The sequence below is a fragment of the Chelmon rostratus genome, chromosome 3, assembly GCF_017976325.1.
Source record: "Chelmon rostratus isolate fCheRos1 chromosome 3, fCheRos1.pri, whole genome shotgun sequence".
Classification (NCBI taxonomy): domain Eukaryota; kingdom Metazoa; phylum Chordata; class Actinopteri; order Chaetodontiformes; family Chaetodontidae; genus Chelmon; species Chelmon rostratus.
Window position 1 is genome coordinate 11326060 of NC_055660.1, and position 26061 is coordinate 11352120.

At 41.2% G+C, this 26061-nt stretch overlaps 3 protein-coding genes across 3 annotated transcripts; 1 reads left to right on the top strand and 2 right to left on the bottom strand.

Annotated features, from left to right (window-relative positions):
- The first annotated feature begins 186 nt into the window (after positions 1–186).
- mrpl21 (mitochondrial ribosomal protein L21) lies at positions 187–1690 on the top strand. The gene has a single exon (XM_041934283.1). It carries the CDS (start codon positions 216–218, stop codon positions 798–800), a length of 585 nt encoding a protein of 194 aa, XP_041790217.1. The 5' UTR covers positions 187–215; the 3' UTR covers positions 801–1690.
- Positions 1431–6486, bottom strand: c3h6orf120 (chromosome 3 C6orf120 homolog). Its single transcript, XM_041934284.1, has 2 exons — positions 6427–6486; positions 1431–4415 (listed from the first exon to the last, which is right to left on the bottom strand). The coding sequence occupies exon 2, from the start codon at positions 4365–4367 to the stop codon at positions 3807–3809; it is 561 nt and encodes a 186-aa protein (XP_041790218.1). The 5' UTR covers positions 4368–4415; positions 6427–6486; the 3' UTR covers positions 1431–3806.
- Positions 6487–6890: 404 nt separating this feature from the next.
- On the bottom strand, positions 6891–25996 carry npepps (aminopeptidase puromycin sensitive). The gene is made up of 23 exons (XM_041933774.1): positions 25662–25996; positions 23183–23267; positions 22901–22978; positions 22632–22753; positions 20852–20959; positions 18728–18928; positions 18323–18419; positions 18193–18226; positions 17211–17325; positions 16556–16720; positions 16231–16335; positions 16075–16135; positions 15869–15978; positions 15507–15570; positions 15246–15385; positions 14289–14423; positions 12257–12476; positions 11735–11877; positions 11582–11638; positions 11238–11345; positions 10671–10826; positions 10401–10448; positions 6891–9702 (listed from the first exon to the last, which is right to left on the bottom strand). The coding sequence occupies exons 1-23, from the start codon at positions 25962–25964 to the stop codon at positions 9556–9558; spliced, it is 2802 nt and encodes a 933-aa protein (XP_041789708.1). The 5' UTR covers positions 25965–25996; the 3' UTR covers positions 6891–9555.
- Between the last annotated feature and the right edge of the window lie 65 nt (positions 25997–26061).

Below are 26061 nucleotides of genomic sequence, written 5' to 3' on the forward strand. Positions count from 1 at the left end.
ATGTATTTACTGTTACTCAAATATAAGCTGTAAGTTAGTGTTTTACAGTGCTGTATTTTTGTACTTAATGTAACTTTGTCTTGCGTTGATTATTTCCACATATGATAAACGTTCCTAAAAGCAGGAAGTCAAGTGACTGTAAACTGACGGTGCGCGTACGGTATGTGTAGAGCTATCACGCATGCGCAGTGCAAACACAGCCATTTCCTGTGAAGATGGCGGTGTGCAGGAGCGTAGGGTTGTGGAGGACATACAGCGTGTTGTTATCCAGGCGGCCTCTCCTGTTTCCCGCCGCTGTCCGAACACAGAGCTCTGTGAGCGGGGACCTGGTGCCTCGGACCTCCCTGTCTAGGCCGCCGTGGCCGGAGCAGACGACCCTGGTCCCGGAGGAGGAGGAGCGGAGCCGTCACGCCGCGGTGGTGAGCACCGTTAACCAGAAGATCAACCAGCAGGATTTCGGTCGGCTTTTCGCCGTGGTACACTTCGCTAGCCGCCAGTGGAAGGTCACCAACGAAGACCTGATCCTGATTGAGAACCACATCGATGCGGAGTGTGGGGAGCGGATCCGGATGGAGAAAGTGCTGCTGGTCGGCTCGGAGGACTTCACCCTGATCGGCAGGCCCTTGCTCGGAAAGGAGCTTGTTCGGGTCGAGGCCACCGTGATCGAAAAGACTGAGTCCTGGCCTAAAGTCCACATGAGGTTCTGGAGGAGACACCGGTTTCAGCGCAAGAAGATCGTTATCCAGCCACAGACGGTGCTGAGGATCAACAGCATCGAACTGGCCCCGAGACTGACATGATGATGACTGGAACACTTGTCACAGACTGAGGGGTTGTTTTTCTATTCTATGATTCTAAACATGTGAACAAACGCATATAAAGGTCAAAAAGCCTGTACGTGATTTTCATATTCAGACCTTTGTTTCTGAAGAATTGAGCCCATCTCTGACTGTTCAGACTGTAAATAAAGCTTCATCCTGTGCAGATGACTGATATTTAAAAAACTCTCTTTTACCAATAGTTGTTTTTAAATCCTAAAAGTCCCAGAGAGCAATAAAATCTGTTCAGGGCCTAAATTATTCTTTTAAATTCAGTTTTATTTACAAATCCTCAGAAGGTGGCTTCTTCTTGTGTCATTAGAAAACAAACCAATAGTTAAAAAAATAAAGAAAACCATTAATTGACTGACCATAAAAATAGTCAAACTATAATCATTATTGATGTACTTTTTTATGCTGGTGGGACTTTGTATTAGTGATTATTAGATCAGACCTTAAAGTGTCTTTAGAAAAGCCTTCAAAGTGTGATTAAGGGCTTTAACTTGATTCCACCAAAATAATAGTCTGCTGCTGTCAGTAACTCAGCTGGAGATATTTGAGATTTTTTATTTTTTGCATCTTGTTCGCACACACTTCAGCATGTCTGGGCTTCATATTTATATTTGCAGCCTGCAGTTGGTGTTAGTTTTGGTTTCTCAGGTGCTGATCAGAAAAAGAATCTTTGGTCTGTAAATTAACATTTCACAAAGAAAACGAACCACGACATATATCAGCTATTGCAGCTCTGATGAAAAAGCTGCCAGAGAAAACAGACATCAGGCTGAGCTGAACTGAAGTATCACAGTGATTATGATTTACACAATTTATCATTGTAACATCAGAACTCTCCTTTTTTAACATGACTGAATAAAAACTTCAGCTAAGCTAGATTTCTCTTGGAATTACCTGTTCTTGGTTCAGAGTCTCAAATCTGAAACAAAAGATGAGCAAGACAAACACTTTCAACAGTCTGCAAAACAGCTGCTTTATTTAGAAACCTGACTGAATCGTCTCTGGAAACAGGAAAACTGCTCGGCTGTTCACCCTGCAGAAGACTGATCTGAAGGCACTGTTGAACATTTCTGCTCAGTGGTTGCAACTTTACTCATAGCTGAACTCCAACGCAGGAAGTGATGTTTAAATCAGGAGCTTGTCCAACAGGCAAAAACAAAATGAGTGATCAAACCAGATGAAATGTTGCTACGAATTCTGACAGGTTGGTAGCAATCGCTTCATAAACCAGCTGTTCCCATGTGGAGTCTAAATCAAGGAAATAATTCCAAAACTTCAACAGAATCAAGACTCATGACGGCACATTCAGCAGCATCTTCGCTGAACTTAATGATCTGCTTTGGTGAAAGTCGAGGGCTCGTGTAGCATCACACTGTACCATCAGCCTTTTAACAGTTTCAGGCCTTCCTTTCCAGCAATCCTATAGGAACCTCATGTAGATCTCAAAATGGCTTACAATACTGCTGTTTGCGCGGGACTCGTATTGCCTGGGGATCCCTGGTAACTGGCAATAATTATGGAGGTCATCTTCGATCCTGTGTGAAGTAAAAATTCCACCACTAATTACTTACCATATTTGGCCAAATATGGTATTTGTGATATTAATCCTGTGCCAGTTGCCAGTTGTCTGTTTTTTTGTTGTCAAACAACTGAACAAGTATGACATTTGATCACGGCTCATAACATGGTGAACCGCAGTCAACAGCTGTGCTGTGATAAGCTATACTGACTTTTAAAATGAGTGATGATAGAGATGGTTCGGGGAAGCAAAAGGCTGTCAGTCACAAAGCATCTGTTGATCAAATGAGCTGTAAATGTGTATTTATGCACAGAAAGTGGGCAAAACAACTCTAAACTATATCAATAATGTGGCTGCTGAAGAGTGCAGAGTTACGCAGAGCTTTGACATCATATCCGGGGAATAATGTCAGTAAATTCAAGTAAAATACAGATTTGCTTATCCTGTGCCAATGCGCTGCACAAAACAGATGTGGGAGTAGTTTCTACATGACATGAGGTCCCCTGATAATACTAGTCTCGTATGAATAGGATTAATGACTATTGCTAAGTTTTTGTGATATTTAAACCCACACACGTCCTGTGTGGTGTTGATATGCAGTGTTAAGACAGGCGGCTTCATTTCATTCACAGGGTGAGATGAGACTCAGCCACAATGGCTGTCTCTGTTTGATGCTCAATTTGATTTGAAAATTCACAATCAAGTTAAAGGATAAAAGTCCATCTTAATACACTACTCCCATGCCTCGTGCACACTGTGAGAGCTACAGGTTGTAGCAATAGTTCCTCCCATCAGTAAATATGCTTTATGGTTCATCTGAGGCTTCAGTAGTGTCAGTTAGGCAAATCAAGTCCCGCTAAGTTTACACTTGGTGAGGTGTTTTCGACTGACAGGAGGCATCTCAGCCACAAGTGTTGCATTAAGATAAAACCTGAAAATTACCAAACTGATCCTTTAAGACTCCACACATATTACCCTCTTGCCCCTTTGACTGAACTGCAGTTCAGTGCAGACAATCAGAAAGGCGCAGTGTTCAGCCATGACTGAACATGTGCCTGGACTTCACTTAATCCGCTCTGTTCTCTTTCTATGAGAGGACACCAAAGCAAAACCTGCTAAATCCGACAGGCTACTGTTCCTTTACTTATCACCAAACATAGACTTTGTGAAACATTATCTGGCTTCAGTGGTGAATTCAGCACAGTGATCCATCAGCAAGTTTTAACTTGCAACTATGATTTTTTTTAAACTGATTTGGACTGATTTCAATAAGTATGTATGTTTGATCACAAGGAAAGAAATTGATAAAATGCTGGAGTTCTCACTGGAATTTGGTGCAACATTTTCTCATCTTTACAGAATGAAAGAAAATAATCTTCTTTACTGTATCAAGGCCGACTGAGCCAAAAAAGCTGAATTTCCTCCTTCTGTCACAGCAGCAAGGCAGGAAACTATTTTCAAAACAAAATCTCAAGTATAATCTTCAAAAGTCCGATTAGAATTGTCCAAAAGATTGACTCCTCTTCCTGAAAGTCCTCCTCCTCAGCTGCCTGAGGGGACTTCTTTTGCTTATGTCCGCCTTCTGAAGTGTATGAGCCCTTCTCGAACGGGTCCTGAAGAACCGTTTGATCATAAAACACCCGCATTTCAAACTCGCTCTCCTTGTGAGACGGGTGGCCGTAAATGCCAATGCCCACGGGTCTTGCGAAGTCCCCCGGCACCACCACCACATCCTGGCCACAGGTGACCGACTGCAGCTTGTAGGTGTCGAAGCTCGGCCGCAGGGTTTTATCAGACACGTATAGGTCCGCGTCTCCCTTGAGGCTTTGCATATGCAGGATGATTCTTCCATCGTGGTTGAGGCGCAGGTAGCTGTAGTTTCCGGCGCCTATGTGGCCCTGAACCACATGAAGCAGCACCCACTCTTCAGGGACGTTGTTGTCCTCTGAGGGGTTCAGAAAGCCCAGGACCTGGGACAACAAAAGGGTGACGACCAGAGCGCTGCAGCTCAGCATCATGATGAAGGCATCTGTCAGTTAGTCCCCGCCTGGATGACACCAGACAGCCTGACAAGAGGACGAGAAGCATTATGAAGCACCCAAACAAAGAAAATAAGACTGTGGCACATTCAATATGAAAACATTAAACTAGTGCTGCTAATATTGGTCGCTTATTTTCATCATTAATGAAATGTTAATTCATTTTTTGATTCAATACACTGTTTTTAAACATAGAAATTGCAGTGAAAAATTATGTTCCTTTTCTCCTTGAGGCCAAGATGGTGTCTCCAAATTGCTGATTTTGTCAAACCAACAAGAAAAAACCCAAAGACATTCTTTTTTCAATGAAAAACAGAGAAAAGTTTTTAAAAAAAGAGAGAAAGAAATCAATTGGTCAATATTCTCTTGGTAGACTGGTCAGCTAATTGTCAGAATTGCGATCAGCACTGGGTCAAAATATTTTTGCGGCTAAAAAAATGTTTGATCCTGTTCATTATTTATGGTTATTTGGATCCCTGACAACAATTATTCCTCCTGGGGTCCATTCCTGGGATCCTGTTCAGTGGGTTTTCACACCCACCAAACTGGATGAAAACCAGTATATCATACATACAAACCGAACGAAGCACTTACATGTGGACACACTACAGAGTTACAAATGCATGGTATACACAGTGTACAGTCAGACTAGCAAACACCTTTGATAGTAAGAATAATAACAAAACAAATCATGACCAGCCTTACTTGCGACTTTTGAAACATGCACGCTGTGGTTCAAACAAATTATGCAAGTGAGATGTTATTTTGACTTCTTTAATGACAGATCTGAGCAATGCAAATGATATAAATGTTCAGAGTTTGAAGGTCACTGACAAAATTCTGGAGTAGAGTGTGTCAATGGAGTTAATCATTAAGTGGAGCATTTGACAGTAAATGCATTCTTCATGTTAATGTGTCAGGATGAGGTTATCTTATATTCATCAGCACAATTAGTATGGCCACATTAACCTGTTGTTGGGCCCAAACCTCTGTGAGACTATTTATTCAGTTGTCTGAGACTGCAATACTACCTGTCCCCCAAGATTATCTAACAATGCAGGATCCGCTTCAGTTGATATTATACCTAAAGTGGTGATAATCCCCCGACAAATTCGCAATTAAAGACTACCAAAACCAAAGGATTTACAATGAAAGTGGGACATGAGCAGCATCATATGTGACTGCATACTAACCCGAGACCTCACTTAGACAAATCAAAAAGACAATAAAGAAAAGTAAATCACAACTTTATAAAAAATAGATGCAAATTACAAAACCAAGTATCAATCCATCAGCAACCCATCAGTGACCTGGTTAGGTTTCCTGCTACATAAAATATATTAACGTGCAAAAACCTGAGCTGCTACTCTGCACATTCTCACAGTCCAGTGAAAGATGAGCAAACTGAATAAAAAAAAAAAAAAAAAAACATACTGAGCTAAAAATAAACTCATCGGTCTCATCTCAACCGGTGAGTCTGACCTTTGATAGGACGGCAGACACATAATAACGGCTGTTAGCGTTTTTCATGCTAACTTGGCACCTGCCAGCATCTACAACGTGTAACGTTACAACCCAACGGTTAAAATAAAATACAGACGATAGCTGTGTGTTCCTATTAATACATATTTGGCAACCTGTTAGGTCACACTCTTAGTGTAAATAAGACTACGGTTAGCCTGAGCTGACAAGAAGCTAACGCTACTTACTTAACTGCTAACTAGGTTAGCGTCTCAGCACATACAGTTCAGCAGACGTAAGCTCAAGCTCTGCTTGAAGGAAATTAGAGTGGCGTTAGCCTGGGCTGACAGCGAGCTGCCTACTTTTAACTAACTTGGGTTAGCTTCCTAACACACATAGTTCAGTGAGCTAATACGCAGCTAACGTTGCTGCTAGCATGTTCAGTTTGAGCTAAATCCGATCAAGTTCCCAAAAACGAGAGGCGGCAAATTTATCTGAAATTTGTTTAGTAATCAATTCGTAAAAGAATAACAATAAATTAAGAAACCGTCTAACAACCCACTCCGTTTTTACTTACACAGCTGTCATTTCCTCATCAGCATCTTCGTCTGGACACAGCAACCTGCTGGAAACTAAGTTGACTTCTTCACTCCCTCTTTCTTTGACTCACCAACCACGAACCGCTCACTGACGCCACCTATTGTTGACGCATGCTACACTCATCAGGATCCAATTGCGCTTGATAGTTATGGCAATCTACAAACAGACTTAGTGACCAAAATAAAAGGTAAAGAAAAGACAAGTAAATGTTATGCAAACTTTTTAAGTCTTAAAATTTGACAGGCTAGAGCTATATATAATCTGAAACAGAAATTAGAACAAACAACCCAAAAAGTGAAAGCTTACAAGTCACTCTACAGATTCTCCCAGAGACCAACCAGCATCCCCACACTGGAATACAACCCTAAAGCAGGTTAACTTTATGTCAGTAATTTAATTTGATTAAAGACACATTTGTTGAAGAATATGCACCATGTAAGCAGAACATCAACTCAAAACAGTATTAAAAGGTAGTTAAAGGACACTTTTTGGCAATCACAGACCATGTCATCGCAACTTCCCCAGGTCAGGTTTGGACAGGGACATTTGTTTAATGTCATCCCAATTTTTGTCACATTTACTGATAGCTGTCTACTACCTCTTATAAAAAAGGCAAAATTGCCCCATATATCTATATCTAGATGTCTAGGTATCTAGATAGATGGATAGTCAAATGGCCCTCTGGCCTCAAGATTAAGTAAAAATGTTGCAGCTGCAGAGCAATGTTGTTCTTAATCTCTCTACTACCAACGCCCAACAATCATTTTAAAAGAATAGCTTCAACTATGGGGTCATTACCATTTTAGTTTATAATTGCACTTTACTGGTGCATATTACCTAACAAATTAGCTATTCATTGAATTACCACATTATGCTACACAGACAACCTGAGAACTTTGGGATGCTTGAGACCGTTTGGTATTTGAACCTTGTTCTCAGTATCCAGAATACCAAACAACTCCGATTTGTACTCTTCACTGCATTCGAGCAGAGACAAACCAGCTCAGCAGAAGCATTAAGAATCACTAGTTTTAGACAATTAAGAGTAGTGACAGACCTGAGAAATGTCTTATAGTGACAGATACTGTATCATCAAGTGTTACTTTATTAGACTGCATATTTACGTTTGCCTTGGCATCACTGAAGTCAAAGCTGTCCTGCCTGACAGAACCACAAAGACATCCCACATGTTGAACTAAATTCAAATTCATTAGAAAAAAAGACAAGAAAACATTGAACGACTCTGCAAAAACAAACTCAAAGCCAAATGCTGCCTGAAAGTTTTCTATGGACACTACGAAACGAAAATGTGAAGACATGTGAATTTTCTCTGTGATCATCTACGTACATCTGTAACCAATTTTATTCTCTTTAGGTGCGATTCAGCTGTTATATACACACATTATTCATCAGTTTCAGTGCTGCTTTAACCATTTGTAATCCAATATGATCATCTCCTCACCTGTTCACGTGTGAGATAATACAAAATAAATTACAAACCTGTTTCATGCACACTCACACCTCACTCATTAAAATCAACTTGTACTAATTTCACATCATTTGTTTTTATAATCCTTTTTCATTTTAATGAACACCAACTGTAGTTTTAAACAAAAAAAAACAAACAAAAACAAACTGGAAAAAAAAAAAACAACAACAAATGTTCCAGGAGGGGGGAAAGAGTCTTGACAATAGGTCGGATGACTTGATCGGTATGTTTTCAAAAACCACATCAAATTGTAAATTCTATATAGATATACTCGTTCAACAAGTCTGCATAATCTGTCACATTAGATACATTTGATGTTATGTGGAAGTCACCTATTATCACCACTTCAGTGTTAAATATTTACTGCAAACCAGTTGACCAATTTAAGGCTTCCAAGTTTGACAGCGGAGTCAAGTCGATCTGTCACGTCCACAAAGTCCAGACCAGGCCTTGCCGGACTCTCAACCTTATCAAGAGGCGTTTCCCGATGATACTTCAGAATGAAAAGGCCCCGAAAAGTAGTGTTGTGATCTTTTTCCCTCTCACTCTCCTCAGAATATACGATTATCTCAACATTTAAATAAATCACTGCATCTGGTGTCTTATAAAACACGCCAATATCTTCATTTCTTTGAGGGTGGCAGATAAAGAAACAGGGGAGTTTAAATATGCTTGTTGATTCAAACTATGCAAACTCTGACCTGACAGAGCTCAAGGGCATTTGGGGGGGTGGGATGGAAACAGGTAACCATGAACTTTTCCATTTAATTCTTTTAAAAGGAACATCGTCCGCAAAAACTGCTTGCATTATACAGTTTACAATGTAGTACCATGCTAGCGCTGCTTGCCTCGTCCTAACCGTTTATTAGCAATGGAGAATCAGTGCCGTTGGAAACTACAACACACACTACTGTTTTATCCCCATTCTGCCCAGGTGCCTTCTGCTTTCACCCAATCACAACGCCCGAAAGGGGTGGATGAGGGAGAAGTTGGGAACACTCACTCAGAGTGGAAAAAAAAAAAAAAAATCAAAACAACAAATAATTTGTTTGTACAGAAAACAAACAGAAGTAAACAAAGCAGCAAATGCAGAAAAATCACACTTCATGCATTCAAAATGAATGGCAGCAGGAAAAAAACGGGGGAGGAACAGGAAGGAGGGGGGATTCACAGTTTTCTCAGCGACGACGCAGAGATGGATGAGGGTGTGCATACAGGGCAGGTGATGCAGAGTGCGTCAGCAGGGTTAGTGATCATTTCGAGGGACGTGGTGTTCGTGCGACTTCGCTGAGCACCGGTTTTATAACATTACTTGTTGGCTGGCGGATGTGTCGTCTGCTCGTGGGCAGAATGGGGGTAAAACTACATTCCTTGTCTGACTAAAATGGATTTGCTTTATTAACGTAGAAAGAGTCTCTGTGTTTCCAACACTTTGTTAAATTCTTGGCGTTGCCTTCTTGTTTCGTACAGTTTCTTTAGAGAAATGAAGCCTGCTGTAAGTACGCTCTGGTCTCCCGCTCTGGTCTGTATTGAGGGGGGGCCCAGGCAGCTATGATGCTGGGAGGTCCGCGCTGGAGGGAGGGGGAGGGGGCTGGAGGAGGCGGAGTGGGCGGAGGCTCAGACGGGGGGCGCTTTGCGCTGCAGTAGATACTGGTGGATGTCATCTGCGTCGCGCTTCAGCCAGGCGGCGTTGAGGAGGATGTTCTCACAGCACTGCTGCACCGTACGCTCAGCTGCCGGTGCCGGGTGACTCTCAAAGAAACTCTGCCGGGACAGAAACACCCAGACAGACCAGTTTAAGAGACGATGAAGATCTCTCACTCGGGTGTCATAAAATTATGCTCATAAAAACGGAAATTTGGATTCCGGTGTGTGATGTGATTGAAAGCTCCAGAATAGCTACTAAATGGACCTTGATGTGAGTCTTGCCAACTGCTGTTGTCTAAGGCCAAAAATCAACTTTCAGTCTTGACAAATGTTACAATGTCAGCGAAAACAGACGCAGGGAACTAAAGTTGCTATTCATATATAGATTTGCTTTTAAAATGAAACAGCAAGCACTGCACATGAGAAACTCTGCAACAAAGGGCTTTTTTGGTGGTGGTATGTTGGTAATTGTTTGCTTGCTAATATGTTGACCACCACTGATATGGAGACAGGACAACATGACTGCATTGATGACAGTTCATTGTGAGGTCATTCTGCCCCCTAGTGGTGACAGTATTTGGAAAGCCTTTTGCTCAAAAGTACTCATCATTCACAACATTATTAAGCTGATGTAATCTTGAACACTTTCGATTGAAATCTGTTTCAAAGAAAAAACGATAGCCTGATTTATATTTGTGAACAGGCAAAATACTCAATTAACTTTTTTCTCTAAAAACACTTTCCTGAAAAAACACACAAAATAAATAAAAACTTCAAAAACAAGAAATGAAAGTGCAGAATAGAGGAGCTCTCACCTTCACTTCAGCAGCCATTTTGTCAATAGCAAATCCATCAACTGTGAGCTGCAAAGACAGATGAACATGAATGACGTGTGAGCAAACAAAAGCGAACACACTGAAGTTCATGTGCAAGTCTGACTGCCTCGTGAAAATTAACACGTCAAACCGAAGTGATGATTATTCACCAAGAGGAATAATGTGTTGTTGGTGGAAAATACACTGACTTCACCACATGGCATCACGAGATTCTGTGTGTGAGGCAGAAGCAGCAGGAATGTTTTTTACCTTGATAAGCCGTGATATGAGGAAGCCGCCCTGGTAACGGTTGTAAAGCTCCTCCCAGTTGTCCTTGACAAACTTCCAGGCAGCTTTCCGGCCTTGCTTACTGCTTCCTGCCACGCCCCCGATTACTGACACCGTGTCCTGGGGACGAACCTCTTCCTGTCAGGGACAAGACCCAGAGGGAGGTTAGCTGTGGTGCGGTTTGTTCAGATGCAGCAGGTGGAGGGAAATGCCTCCTGTCAAACAACATGGGCACTGAACCAAAGAGAAAAAGGCCTAAACTCTGCTCTTCACTACTGATTGAGGATTCAGAGACATTAAAGTTAGTGTGCTTTTCAAGTTAAAATGCCTAATTTTTTTCTTACAGTGAATTATATAATACAATCTACTACAATCATTCAGCACATCTGTAGTTAAAAATAAACTGATGCATGGTCTGACTGTCCTCCAAAACATGATTATTAGCATGCTGGTTAAAAGTCGAGCTGAGCAACTAATGACACTTTTCATTCCCTTTGTCATCTGGAAAAACCAACACCGGCAACATGCAGTAAACGTGGTCATGTGTACCGAGAGGGCGAAGTTGAGGACTTTCTGGATGAGGTCGGGGGCAGAGATGGCGCCCAGCACTCGCTCGATACGGTTCTTCTCCTCCTGCATGTCTGCCTGTTTGTGGAGCTACAGGGCCGAGTGACACAAACAGATGTATGAGAGAGAAAAAGGAACGGAGTGAGAACGAAGTTGAGAGGGAGCCACAGGGAGAATGAGTGAAAGAAGAGAACGATAATGTGACAGAATAAGTAATATATTGTGAAGATGATCTCAGATGATCATCTTCACAGATGATCAGAATCACTCAGATTAATGCAATCTGTTAGTACAATTGTCCCTGACTGTGCTAGCTGCAGCCTTACCTTCATCATCGTGTCCAATGTAGCACTGTCTCCATGCTTCAGCACTGTTAAATACACCTGAAAACAACACAAATACAGTGAAAATTATCCTCCAACATGATCCTTCATCTTCTTTATACACAATGATCACAGGCTGTGTTTCATCTTGCTTACCGGGCTCCTGAGGTCTGCAGGCAGGACCTGCTTGCCCTCCACGTGGTCCCTGAATCTCCGTCGGGCCTCCTCCAGTGTGGGTTTGTGTCCCGCTTTCCCCAGCTTCCCCAGAACCAGACCTCTCAACAGGGCGTCCAAGTGACCTGCAGGACAACATCATCATGCTCAAGTTGTCATCTTTCTCTCGACATCACACTGTCATCTCTGTTGCACCAGCTTTCTTTTGGCAAGGTGAAACACGTTGGATGAAGTGAAATACACAGCCATTTAATGACAGAGGAGCATTTTCTCACTCAGCTCCCATCATACTATTGAACTATTTACACAGACAGATGAAAGTAACATGCTATAAATGATAAACTGTAGACATCCTTTGATAATTGTTTCATACATGTGCAACCTAACAGGAAGCTGCTCAGTCTCAGAGACAAACACAGTTTGAATATCTTCCTTTGCAAGGTGCTCAGGTCTAAATAAGATCTGAGCTCCCCGACAGTTCGTTCCTGTCCAGCTCCTCCTCACCTTCCCCTGGTTTGCTGTCCCAACCGAGCTCCAGGCCAATGGGGGTGAAGAGGTCCCGGATGAACTCCTGGATCTCCTCGTGGAAGTCAGTGTGGGACAGCAGCGAGGACAACACTCCCAGGTTGCAGCTGAGGTCGCTCCACACTGTGTAGTTGGGCTCGTTGACAAACGCCTCCATCAGCCTCAGCACCTCCACTGTGCTGATCATCCCTGCACGAGACTGGAGCCAAAAAACAAAGTTCAGAAACGCATTTCCCTGATTCCGATTCTGTAAACTAAGTCAAGTCACGCAAGTATCATGATTTAAAGAACAGTTTTCAGGGCGAAGGCCAGCTGTACCGAGTTGCCTCTCATGTCACTCAAACAGCAGAGGAAAAGTTGTTGAAAAAACTGAAAAGGAATTATTGGCTGAAATCTGAATAAAAAACCTGCCGCAAACGATTCAGTCACAGACAAAATATGCATTTTCCTGTAGGGAATAACAGGATTTGCTCTAAAATGAGAAAAATGTCTGCTTATCATTTATTAATCAGCAGCTAGATTTTGCAACTTCTTGTTTTGGATTTTAATATGATGATTAACTTCCTGTGGAGTGACTGAAAGGTCTGACACATCAAGTGAAGTCGTGACTGTGCAGGTCTTAGTCTCATGGTCAAATTGAGGTCAGATACAGGTCAGTTACAAGATGTTTTCTGTGGTGATGAACCTAAAACTGAAGCAACTTGAGAATGAGCAAAAACTTTCTGCCAACTGATAGCAGAGTATTAACATATTCACAAAAACTAATCTTAACTTTAATACTGACTGCTGCTCTTCATACACCAGTAAACTTCCAAGTGTGGACAGAAGATAAGAGAAACTATTTTCAGTTTAATGTTGCAACAACAAATCAGTCCTGCTGTTCTGTTTAAAGACATCAGAATGTCTGAAATTCAAAAAAGACAGATTTATGACGAAGATGGTATCTGACCCTCTGCCCCGAACACTGCCGTACTTCAACCCTTTTTATAGAGAATTCCCATTTCATCTCAAGCAGACATTAGGGTATAGGGCATATAAGGCATAAGAAGAAAGGGAGGAGCACAACAGTGTTATATGAAATCCCAAAACTTCTTCACTGTACTGACTCAATGCAGCAGCTGAAGAAGGAACAACCCAGAGTATGACTGAAGAGTCAGTCACTGTTTTATCTGTTACAGTCTCACATTTATCATCAGCCTTTTTAGTTGCCAAACACACAAACTGGAAGGAAACGTGAACATTTTCTGTTTCTTTCTTTTATTTTCAAGTCTGTTGAAGCAGTTATCGATATGACTTTCAGAGATTTCCATGAAAAGACAACAGACTATGACTGTTGGGAGACCTGACTGAAAATATTTCTGTTAAAAGCTCATATTTCTTAGAGACCAGTCATATGCTACATCATAAAAACTTATAGTAGGACCATATAATTTAAAAAGACAGCAGCTAAAGAGAACAAGAAAGAAATAACAAGCAATTCTTCATGTGAACTAGTTTGTTATCATTTAAATTTCTGACTTGACAAAAAATTTCTTTGAGGACCAGTGTTTCCAACAGTTTCTCAAAAACCTGACTATTAATTGTAACAAATTGCTTATCCCAAGGTGTACATACACAACACATGTACATCAAACAACTATATGGGTTCCCAAGAGTCTGATTTTGGTAATAAGGCCAAATCATTAATATTAGGAACATTTGTCTATCAACAACATCAGCAACTTAAGTTGAATTTTCACTTGTTTGACTTTCTTTCTTTCGCCACATCATCCCACACTTTTCCTTTCCAGTCTTCCTGTTCTGCACCACCATGTGTTTGTCTGGACTTAACGGGAGTCAATTTCATACCATCCTCACAAGCAACAAGCCTTTTGAGGTGTCTGAATACTTGTAGCTGATTACATTTTACAATGAAGAAAAAGAAAGAAAAAAAGATTGTTTTTTTTAATTACCCAGCAGTAGGGCCGTGTGTGTGTGTGTGTGTGTGTGTGTGTGTGTGTGTGAATTTCACCAGGGAAAAGAGGTCGTTCTGCAGGCCGAGTCGGTCCACAGGCTGCAGGCTGAGGTCCCGGACGCCCGGCAGCAGACTTTCCAGCATGGACGAGCTGTACTGGATGCGATAGAAGCCCACAGTGCCGGGGTTGATCTGTAAACAGCAGGGACACAACTGGGTCAGACTGCGGGAAAAATGTAGTTTTACCATTTTTACCTCTCAGACTGAGTGCTTTTATCCAGCATGGCTTAGAGTGAGTGAAGCAGCATCATCCTAATGCTAATGCTTGAGGGTTTAGTCAACAATGGGCTTGTTGTAGTGGCAAAATTTCCCCAGACACTGGTAATTCTGCTTTTTAACTGAACAAACATTAAGAAAAGAGAGAAAATTGAATCTTTCAAGTTTACATCTACAGATGTACATCTACAGCTCCCATCTACAGGTCTAAACTGTAGATGGGAGCCTTGTAAGTCTGGCTCATAATTTAGTTGCTAACAGGAACATCAAACAAGTTGATCCACAGGAGTGGAGCCGTGGGGATTCAAGGAATTATTTATAGATGAGTATCAGTTGTATGGGCCCAACCCATTTTCGCTCATTTGTTTACACTATTTATTTCTTCACTCAGACAGTAACATCAACAGCTGCAAGAATTTGCATGAGACACCCAAGAGAGTTTGAACAAGTCCATTAACATTCTTGTCATATTTGACAAAGAACAAATTTACACTCCCAAATTATCAGAACAAAAGAAAAATGATCTGACTGAAGCGTCCCTTTGTTAGCCAACTAGGTGAACACCTGTGGAAACATTGTATGGTTGAAGTATCAATCAGGCACATTCATTCCATTCCAGCAGGGCAGGAACTCCCTTTTTAGTGCCACAACAATCCTGCTGGTGACTATTGGATCTAAAAACCAAAAGTGATGTCATCACCCGGGATAAAGTAAGGCAAACTGAAACCTCAACCTCACCTTGACCCACTGGTCAGGGCTAACGCCGGTCAGAGTAATGGTCGTCTCGGGTCTGTCCAGCAGAACCTTGAGCTTGGTGCATTTGGAGTCCTCGCTGGTACAAATACTTATGGGGACCATCCAGTTGGGGCAATCCTCACCTGTCCAACGGACAAGTCAAGGAGGCAATGAGAAGCTACCACAGCATTAACCCCGTGTCTGATGCAAATGGTTTGAGTCACATAAAAACTTTGAACACACTACATGTACAGAAACACTCACCATTGTGTGGTCCACTGGCGCAGAACTTCTTCTGAGATATCTTGAGGATGCGGTCATCACCTTGCTATAAATAACATCAGCATGTGTATGAGAATCAATCAAACAGGGTGCAACATCAGAAGAAGCCACTACACAAATACTTTTTCACTTCTGCTGGAGAATTTCACTGTCTAGTCTCTTTAGAGTATAAAAGCTGATATGTAATATACTTTGTCTGGTGAATTCTGAGATCAATCTCTCAACAGACTCTGTCGTAGTCTGTTAAACTTCCTGACCACAAGCAGTTCAGTCTGTGCACTAAATGTCTGACATTGATTTAAAGCACTCAGTCTTGTGGCTGATTAATCTCCAGTAAAGCTCACCTGTTCCTGGTCCACTACTATTATTGGGAAGCCCATCTGCTTGGTCCACGAGCCCATCACTGCAGCGATGGGCTTTCCACTGGCCTGTTCCAGACAGTCCCATAGATCCTCTGTGGAAGACAGCCGGGCGTCAGACGATTAGGAATCCATGAAGTCGATTAACACAGCTGTTTCATCTCAAGGAAAATATTCCTGCATGTCTTTACCTGTCGAAGCATTTTTATGTTGGAACTTCAAGAGATAGGCGTTCATTCCTTTCCTAAAGTCCTACAAAGAAAGAGTAAGAGGTAAAATGTAGTGTACAAAATATAAGAAAGGAAATGATACTACTCTGCAACAACTGAGAGTGTTTGACAACCAACCTCGTCTCCTATGTAGTTGTGCAACATGCGGATCACAGATGCTCCTTTGCTGTAGGAGATGGCGTCAAAGATTTCATCTACCTCTGATGGATGGCCCACATTCACCTGGAGCACAGAACACACATCCGGAAATCACATGGTAAGAGTCTGAGGGCAACTTTTATGGTGTTAACCAACCTTATTATATAGTACATAATGAGACTTTACATCCTCGTAAAGTCATCATAATCATAGTCACTCGTTGCCTCAATAAAAACATTCTTCCTAACAGACTACATGAGCCGGCAGTTTTCAGTTTCATAACATCGATCCATCCAGAGCTCACCTCTATGGGATGGCTGCTGTCCAGTGCGTCCAGGTCCAGAGCGCGGGTGTAGTCTGCTGAGACAAACTGAGTCCAGATGTCGTACTCTGGGAAGCAGTGGTCCACACACAGATACTCAATCCAGGATGCAAATCCTTCATTAAGCCACAGATGGGTCCACCATTCCTGTATACAGACACACACAGACAGTCATACACACACTCAGATGACATTGTGTCCTCCAAGCCCTTCAACATTGTTCCCTTCCAAGATATGATCTCCCACATGACAAATACAGACAATGACTCTGAGTGATTGTGAGAACACAATTAAAAAAATAAATAACTTTCTGAAGGATAACAGGTCAGTTAAATAGTAAACAAGGTTGAAAACCATTTATGTTCTACAACTGATAAAAAAGGAAATGCTTCCCGGATCTGACAATGACATGATACCAAACAGGTGTTGATGATGCACAGGTAAGCAGACACAAAAAAAACTGACACAAAAAAACTTCATCTAATCATCTTCTCTTCCTTATTTCATGCCTTTCTTCTATACAATTTAGAAGAAGTCTTTCAGTTATTGCTACATGTAATTTTTGTATCATTACTTTTATGACTATTGTTATTATTACAGCAGTTACAAATAGCAGCTGGAGGTTATGGCTGGTTACCATGGTGACCAAGTTTCCGAACCACTGGTGGGCGAGTTCGTGTCCGACCACCAGTGCCACCCACTGCCTGGAGGATGAGCAGGAGTTCTTCGGGTCGATTAGCAGTGCTGTCTCCCTGGAAAACAACAGAAACGAAGTTAACACAGAGACAGATGAAGGTCGACACTTCCTCTCAACACCAGCAGGTTTTTCCTCCATCAACCAGCCTGAGGTCACAACAGCTGCTGGGCTGTTTATTAAGACAACCTAATTGCAGGTGGCTATAGACGGTAGATGAATGGAGCCTGCTGCTGTATGCTAATCACATGCCATCTGAACAGCAAACAGGTGGCAGCACATACAGCTAACCACAAAGCAATTAAAAAGACATCAGTGCTGTCAACAACGGGAACACAAGCACAACAAGAACTTATCGGAAAGAAGACTTAACGGCTGCAACTAAAACTGATTTTCCTCATCCTTTAAATATTTTGATGATTAATCATCACTTAACCTAGAACATCTCAGAAAGAAACATGTTCAAATTCATTGCTTTGTCTGATCAACAGTCTCAAAAATGTTAACACATTTTCTGCCAGCCAAATCGATGAATCAACTAATCTTTAGCACGACTAAATTTCTAAATCTTAGTTAATTTGTCAAGTTAGTCTGAGAGAGATTATAATCTTGTTACAGAATGATCTTATGTGATTACGGCATCAAAAATGTATATCTTGACGATCTTCCACAAATGATATTCTGAGTCAACTATGCCAGTATTACATGAATATTCATTATGAAAGCTAAATTTACAGTACATCATTACACACTTTGCCCTACAAATGTCACTGTCATTTTAGAATACTTTCACTTTAACTCAAATTTGGCAAAAGGTGACATGGTGGTGAATGAAATATGTAGTATTATTTTTCTACTTTTGTTTATTAAAAATATTGTGATGTTGATGCTGTTGTGATGATGATCAAGAGCAACTAAAGCTTACCTGTAGGTAACAAGGCCCCAGTTTTCCATGGCACCTGGATGGGGGGGGGGGGGGGGGGGGGGTTGTTACTTTAACATTTTCAATGGGAATGTCTCAAATTACTGAATGTTAAAAATTGAAAATTACTCACCAGCAGCAAAATCAGCAATCGCTATGAGATCGATTTTAGGCAAAGGATAAGGAACATTGAAGTAGTCTTTGTAGAAAGGTAAGGTCTTTGTCGCAACCTGCAAGAAAGAAAAAAATGTTCGAAAATATACATACCCTTTTGTGTTCCATCTTTTGTCAACACATCAGGTGAAAGTGTACACGATGAACAAATAAGATATAAAGGATCAGAGAGTCACAAGTATTCAGGATGGAATCTGGAATTACTCAAATGCTGTTAAATACGGCTGCGTTGCATTTGTCTTCCTTTCCAGTGTGTGCAATTTGTAAAATTCTGGAGAGAGCATGGAGTGAGTCCGCTGCTGTTGACAGTGGGCTAAACTGTGTATTGTTGTCTCGAAAGGTAAAACCATTTCAACATTCTTACCTCCAGTGCAAATTTCCCTTGTTCCGCCTTTCCAACAGGTGTATAGACGCGTACCGTTACACCATCTGATGACTGGCTCTCCACATAGTCATATTCACCAATGACAAAAGCTACAAGGTATGTGGACATGATGGGTGTGGTGGCAAACTTCACTTCCACAAGGTTTTCATCATCTGGATATGGCTTTCGATCAATGACATTCTGGAAAAGGGAGAGACAGAGTTAAATGGCTCTACGTGGAGAAATTTAACTGAATTTCAATAATGTTGAGACATTTTGCTACAACGTGACTCTCTGTAGCAGATCACTGCTCAAAGACAAAAGCCCCACCAGCAGCTGTTAAAGGCTGAAATATCTATTACAAACCAGAAGTGTGGCGTCTGGAAGAACAAACATACAGGTGATTTTGCCATTTAAAGAGCCATTCCAGCAGCTGGGGCTAAAAATCGCAGAGAGGTGATGGGGTCATGAAAATTTAAACGGTTCATACTCTGCAGAGCATGATTCTTCTCAGCAAAATCAATTGAACTGGTCTCATGAGCTGACAACAATTTTTTTTTCTACAAATGGAATCTTTGGGCCAACGATGGCACTAAAACAAAAATCAGCAGGTTACAATAATCAGGAATTAAGAATATGAAATCAATGATTAGATGATATTTTTCTTACTGTTAACAAATCACAAAAAGACCAAAACCAAAAATGCGTCTCTCAGAACTGTCTGACTACCTGACCCTGTCTGTGGCTCTCAGCTCTAAGCCCATTAGTTCCTACTGAAGACATAATTCTTTAAAAACAAGTACGTGTATGAGTTTTCTTTTTAGAAAAGTTGTTTTTGGAAACCACGGGACAAAAATGAGGAAATTATCTTCAATGGTGGATTAATCCACATTTGGTGCTTCAGTGAGTATTTGTGCCATCAGGACTGAGTGTGTGGGATTGAGTTAAAACAAACTACAGTGTGTGTGTGTTCATGGCAGTGAACATAAAGAGCAACAGTGTGGCTCATTGATGTGCTTTTAAAAGTATCTGAACAACAATGGAGCAATACAGCACAAAGGAAGAAGATGTATCAGGCTTTGATACACACACAATACTTGTTAGTAGATACTTTCACTGTTGGTTCAGGTGTTTTATGGTATTTGTTGACAAAAAGAAAAATCCAGATAATATCTCCAGACTTTGTTTTAGCATCGATAAATCAGTTAGTTAGGTAGACAGTTATGACAGTCCGGCCAGTGGTTATTTTCAAGTAATAGTAGATATCTTTCGCCATCTGATCCAGCGTGTAAACCCTCACGTTAACGCAAATGATCCACCGAATAGCATCTGTACACATGCGCATTCAAGCTAAAAGACAAAAAGGTCAGGAACTGCACAGGCATCAATCTGTGGAAAGCTTAGTCCTGCTGGCCAAACTAATCATTTTGCTCACTTCAACCCTGAGCATGACTGTCTGTAATAATCATCATTTGTCAATAATAATTTATATTATTTCATATTATTATCTAGGATGATTTGTCTGTAACATTCTTTGGTAATTTGTCCTCCATAATCAAATTTCGTTGTCCTGTCTTCTGGAAAAGCTTCTATTAAGATACAACAACTGACACCACTGGACATAAAAAACACATTATTAAAGACTGACAGACAGCATTCATGTCATTCATATTTACTCAGTCATCAGAAAGACTCAAATTTAGCTTTATCATCACCATCCAGATGAACTGTGTTGCCTGGTCGGGTGTTGTTGTTGGAAATAATCTAAGGCAGATGATGCAATTTAGCTGCAAACGCCTTCATCTGAAATGACTGAAAACATTGTGTGTGTAATAAACACAGAACAGGTTTTTAGAATTTTCTTACAATGACAAACCTCAATTAAAGTAACGGTAGTTACACTTCACATGTAGTTAAACGTAACATTAGCCAGAGGTAGAACATGTAGTGACTGACCGCCCTCTGTTACATAAGCTACAAAAAGAGAGGGAAGAGAAAGGAGGGAAAACACAATCAGACACACACAGAGACACAGACACACACACAACTTGGCAGCTGAAAGTGACTCAGGCAGTCTGGGGGTCTTAAGGATCTCAGAGGCAGGAGTGAACGTATGACACGTACCATATTTGACAAGGCTACTCGGTCCTTGGGAACTATCAGAGCGATGTCAAAGGTGGCTTTGATAGCTGGCTCATCCCAGCAGGGGAAAGCTCTGCGAGCGTCCGTTGCCTGGAGGGGGGCAAAGAGAGACAAGGACACAAACTGAGACCCAGTGTGTTCGATCCAGAAGATTCCCGACTGTGATCGGTTTCAGGCTGAGCTGCGCTGCATCTTGAAATGCATCTTAAACGACTGTCCACCTGTTGTAATCATATTTCACCTGTCCGATCACATTTGATTTTTCTGTGAGACACACGTTGACACAACACACACATAAAGGTACAGAAGACTACAGAAGGAGGCTGTTTGCATACTGGCTTTAAATACAAAGAAAAAAAGTGGACAAAAATGTCATGACAATTCTATGAGATAATAACATACAGAGGAATGCAACAACCTCATTTCTAAACTCTTGGTGAGAAATGATTTGAGTGGCAACACATTTTATGAGATTTACGGAAAACATGAAGTTATAGTGTTTTTAGTCAAAGTCAAAGTGACACAGACTCTGTGTTTGCTGTGTGAGCAGCCCCAGACTCTTTCCCTTTGTTGCAGATGTAGGCAGCACCATAGTCAAGCATTCTTATCTATGGAATCCAGGAGCGGAGCTATCTCAGACAGCTCTTGTATCTTTTGCAAAACCAGCTTCACAGAGCAATTGACAGACGAGTAATTATGAACGAATCAAACCAGGCTGGGTTCGATCTTTTCTCTGAAGTTCCATTTTTCATTTTTCACACAACTGCCACTTATTATTAACTATTTTAACTGAGTTGAACTACTTAATGGTAAAACTGGATTTTAGCATTTTTGCATCAATACGATCCCATGACTTTATTTTTATTTATTTTACTTTCTATTTATATCTCGTCTTGTTTTATCTATAAAGACTTTCTCAAAGGAATGGAAAAAAACTGACTATGTACAGTATATTGTGATTCTTTACCAGAAAAGCATTTTAGTGGTTGGAAACAGCCGCTGACTAGAACCAGGACACAAAACATTTGAGCCAGGCTGTGAGGAAATGATACCAACCAAAAAGTTCAGAAATCATGTAACATTTTAGGTTATTTTGGAAGTAATGACCTTGAACTTGAAATGTGACACTACAACAACCATATCCTGACTTTTAAGGATGAGGTAACCTGTCAGCAATCACCCCATTTCAACATTCAGCTATGTGTTAAATCTGGGTGAGGCCACTACCTGAGAAGTCCATCTATACTTTTTATGTTAGTAGGGAACTACGATGAAAGTCAGCCCAAATAAAGTCAAGTTTGTTTGTTTTTTTCACCCTTATGCTCACGTACTCTTGTTTTCTGTCTCTCAGTCATGTCCTGACTTGGTATCAGGGCACAGCTGTGTGCTGGGAAGATACATAGACATCCTGCTAAACAAAACTTGCATGATTTGTGAACATGAATGTGTGTTTTTTTGTGGTAGAAAACCAGAAACCTGTGCATGTACACAGCAGGTGTCTATCTTGGAGGTGACAGAGGTTCAGCTTCTGGTGAAAGCCTGACAGAAAAACTAGACTGACCTGACTTTGGCTTGACGTTTACAGAAACAGTCCACACAGAGTGACATTTTGAAAACATGCATAGAAATAGAATGAAATCACCAACAAGAGTCACATGACCATCACACCCTCCTATGTTGCAACACAGGCAAGTAGTGGGTTAAGCAATACACTCAACTTTTCCAAAGAAAACATCCAATTTCCCTGAGGCCATTGGCTTACCTCAAACTGTGTGACAGCAGCGTAGCGGATCTCTCCAGCAGAGGTTGTATATTTACTTCTATAGAATCCTTTCATTTTGTCGTTCAGCTCCCCAACAAAGTCTATCTTCAACGTGCCGGAGCCTGGGGAGGTGTGCACAGACAGAGTTGCACTGTTCATTCAGCCACGACCATGGGGGAAATCTGTTATTCTTCAACTGCAACAACGATGGAATAGTGTTTAAAAAGCAGGGACAACCAAAAGCAGAGACAAGTGAAGTCCCTACTTACCTTTCTGTAGAGCGCTAGGAAATGACAGGGTGACTTTCTCATCCTCATTTTGATAGTTAAATCCTGTAGCATTAATTTCTAAAGAGGAAAAGAGAGGCTTAGCAGAGTATGAAATACTTCCTTTTCCTGTATTACAAATTATCAAAAAAATCTAGTGTAATCCAAAAATCATGATAAGGGGACATCAAATGCCATACCCACAAACTGCATTTTCCTGTATGAGAATGTCATTCATAAAGAAAAAAAAATGGGAGAAAAAAGCTGACAAAGTCTGACCCTCACCTTCTCCTCCCTGTGGCGCAAAGGACGCTGTGATGATGTCGATGTCAGCACAGTTCATCACAATCTGATTTGTGGCTTGTGTAACCTGTAAATATTGACATAAAACAACATAACTTATACTTTGATAATCTCTACTGTGCTGTACTGTACACCAATCTGTTTGGGAAAGATGAGGTTAAAATAAAGTCTAACTCTCCAATGAAACCATCTCCTGGACTTGATAATGACTATGTAAACTAGAGCAAATGAAAGTTTGATGGTAAATTCAAACCAGAGTCATAAGCTGAGACAGGAATGAATCTACTCATTGTGTGTTAAACCTACAGAGACTGAAGGATGAAACTGGTCACAGATAAAGGACCAGCGGTAAAAAAAAAAAATTGAAAAAAGAAAGAAAGTGATTCAAAAGGAAGACCGACTATGGGGAGTCTGACAGTGGATGTGACTGCCTAACTTACTGAGAGTGAAACACAGTGGCAGACTTGGATGCCATGCAGTTTTCAAAGAGAGCAGTAATAGTGACATTCACGGTTTGTGGCACTGTTGCTTGGACGCTGCTGCTGTTTGAGACACTTGGAGGCTGACACAGCGGCAGAGAGGCAGTAATTATGAAACATGCCAGGGAAATGGCAAAGTGCCACGTTGCTTGAGTTTCTTCCGGTCCATTGTGTTTTACCCAGGCTTTGTACAAACCGCAGGTAAACAGTGTATTACTAACCAAACCAAACTATAGAGAATTGTCTGTCTGCAAACACAGCATTAAAAAACTTTCAGGAGGACTCAACTTAAAGACAAGGGGAATTCCACTTACTGCCAGCTAACATTTAAATGATTAACAAATGGACAGCACACTTGCATATGTTCAAAACTGTTTTGAGTGTTTCATAAATACAGTTGGTCTAAATTGGGTTAAATGTGTGTCGCTTTAAAAGTACCTTTCAGCATGACAAATTATGATGTCCCATATACATTCCTTGTGCTAGTGTCATTGCAGTACTGGTGCCAAAAAGAAGGCAGAGTTTTGGTAGCAAAAGGAAAACCAATACTTTCTCAATGCCTGTTTTTGCTGTGACACACACCTCTAAAAAGCACCCAGTGCCATCGATGGTTTAGTGCTGTCACAAACAATTTATTGATAGAAAAACAATCAGCAGTTTGGATAAGTGCTGAAGTAATTTTTCCAGGGAAAATGTCTGTTTTTCAAAGGATTTACTGCTTGTCCTTGGTATATCATTTGCAAACTGCATATCTTACTTGTTTTGCTGCTATGTGCTTTGTATTATTTTACTCATGTTCTATGGGGCTCACATTGACTTATTATTGTGAATTTATCACTTTTAATAAAGTAAACATATAGTAATAAATAAAAGCATCACATAAACATAGAAAAACATTGTCTGTCTTGACTGCCCTGATAAAGCATGATGAGGGAGCATTTACGACCAGGCACAGGTGTTCAGGAACTCAACCGACAGGTGTCTGTGGCCACACAATAGAGCAATTTACACACTGCAAACCCAAATTTTATCTCTGAAGTAAAGTGAGCTGGCATGTTTGTTGGTGTGTTAGTTTCATTACCTACTATATACACCAGCTTCACAACAAGCAATAGGGAACCCAACAGATTCACAACTGTAAGCTTACTAACGTTGAAAAACAGTGTCCATTCCTCAAATGTACCCTAAAGCCTATTCAAAGAATAGTTTAACCTTAACTAGTGTTGCTCGGAAAACACGCTCCCATGTACATTCACTCAACAAATGTGGTTTTACGGTCAGGACAGTTTCAAAATGTTTACACGTAACGTTTAACTTAGTTGAACTCAATGAGTGAGTGAGTGAGTGAGGCAGAGGGTGGGAGGTGGCGACATGATCTTGCCATGATTTAGCAAACACTAGTGGACGTTAGCTGACCGCTAGTTGGCTAGTTAACAACTTCCATAATCAATAACATTATCCGATTAACTTATAGTGACCAACTATACTGCATTGCTGTTAAAAGATGCTAACGGTGATGGCATAACAACAATATACTCCCGAAACACATTAGGCGCACTGCGAAGCGCTGTTAGCAGGCTAATGTCCACGGTATGAGACGGTTGGCTAAGCTAACATGAGAATGCAAGACTGCTGCTTGTGTACTGGACAGTTGTGCTAGCTAGCTTCAATTAGCTTGCAGCTAGTCACAGAAATATCTAGTCGTTTTTCCATGAATGTGTCTCCTTCGGCCAGTGTGAGCCATTCAGAAACAGTTAGCTAGTTAGCAACTGGGGGCTAACGTTAACATTAGCTAACACCTGCCAGCACCGTCAAATAGATAATGACTGCTGGGCTAGTAGCTAACAATTTACGGTTACCAGTCGAACACAGCAAATTAGCTAGCTACTGGTAATGTTAGCTGGTCAGATTACATAACAAGATCCCCGCCATGCACAGACAAATCCATCTATGTATGTACCCAGACGCTCTGGTACACATACCTCCACCAGCGCCTCCAGCTTGCCTTCGAAAGTGAAGTCAATCAGGTCGGGCTTCAGACATAAGCCATAGTTGACGGGGTAAACGTCAGTTGGTAACCGTACGAAGGGCCTCCTTTCGGGCATGGTTCCTGTATTTTGGCCGGCTGCGCTAACGAAGACGGTGCTGTGTGTAATTCTAGTTATCGCTCTGAGTTTTATTAGAACAGAGCTGATCAAAACGGGCCTCGACAGTGAGGATGGACAGCAGGTAGTGAGTCTGTGTACGAATGACAACGGAACCCTGCGGCCCAGGAGCAGCAACATCAACTGAAACCCTCTCAGCACTGTCAGCTACAGTTCTCTCCTCGTAGCCAGCCCAAACAACTCAAGTTAAGCAGCGTCGACCTACAGACACACAACG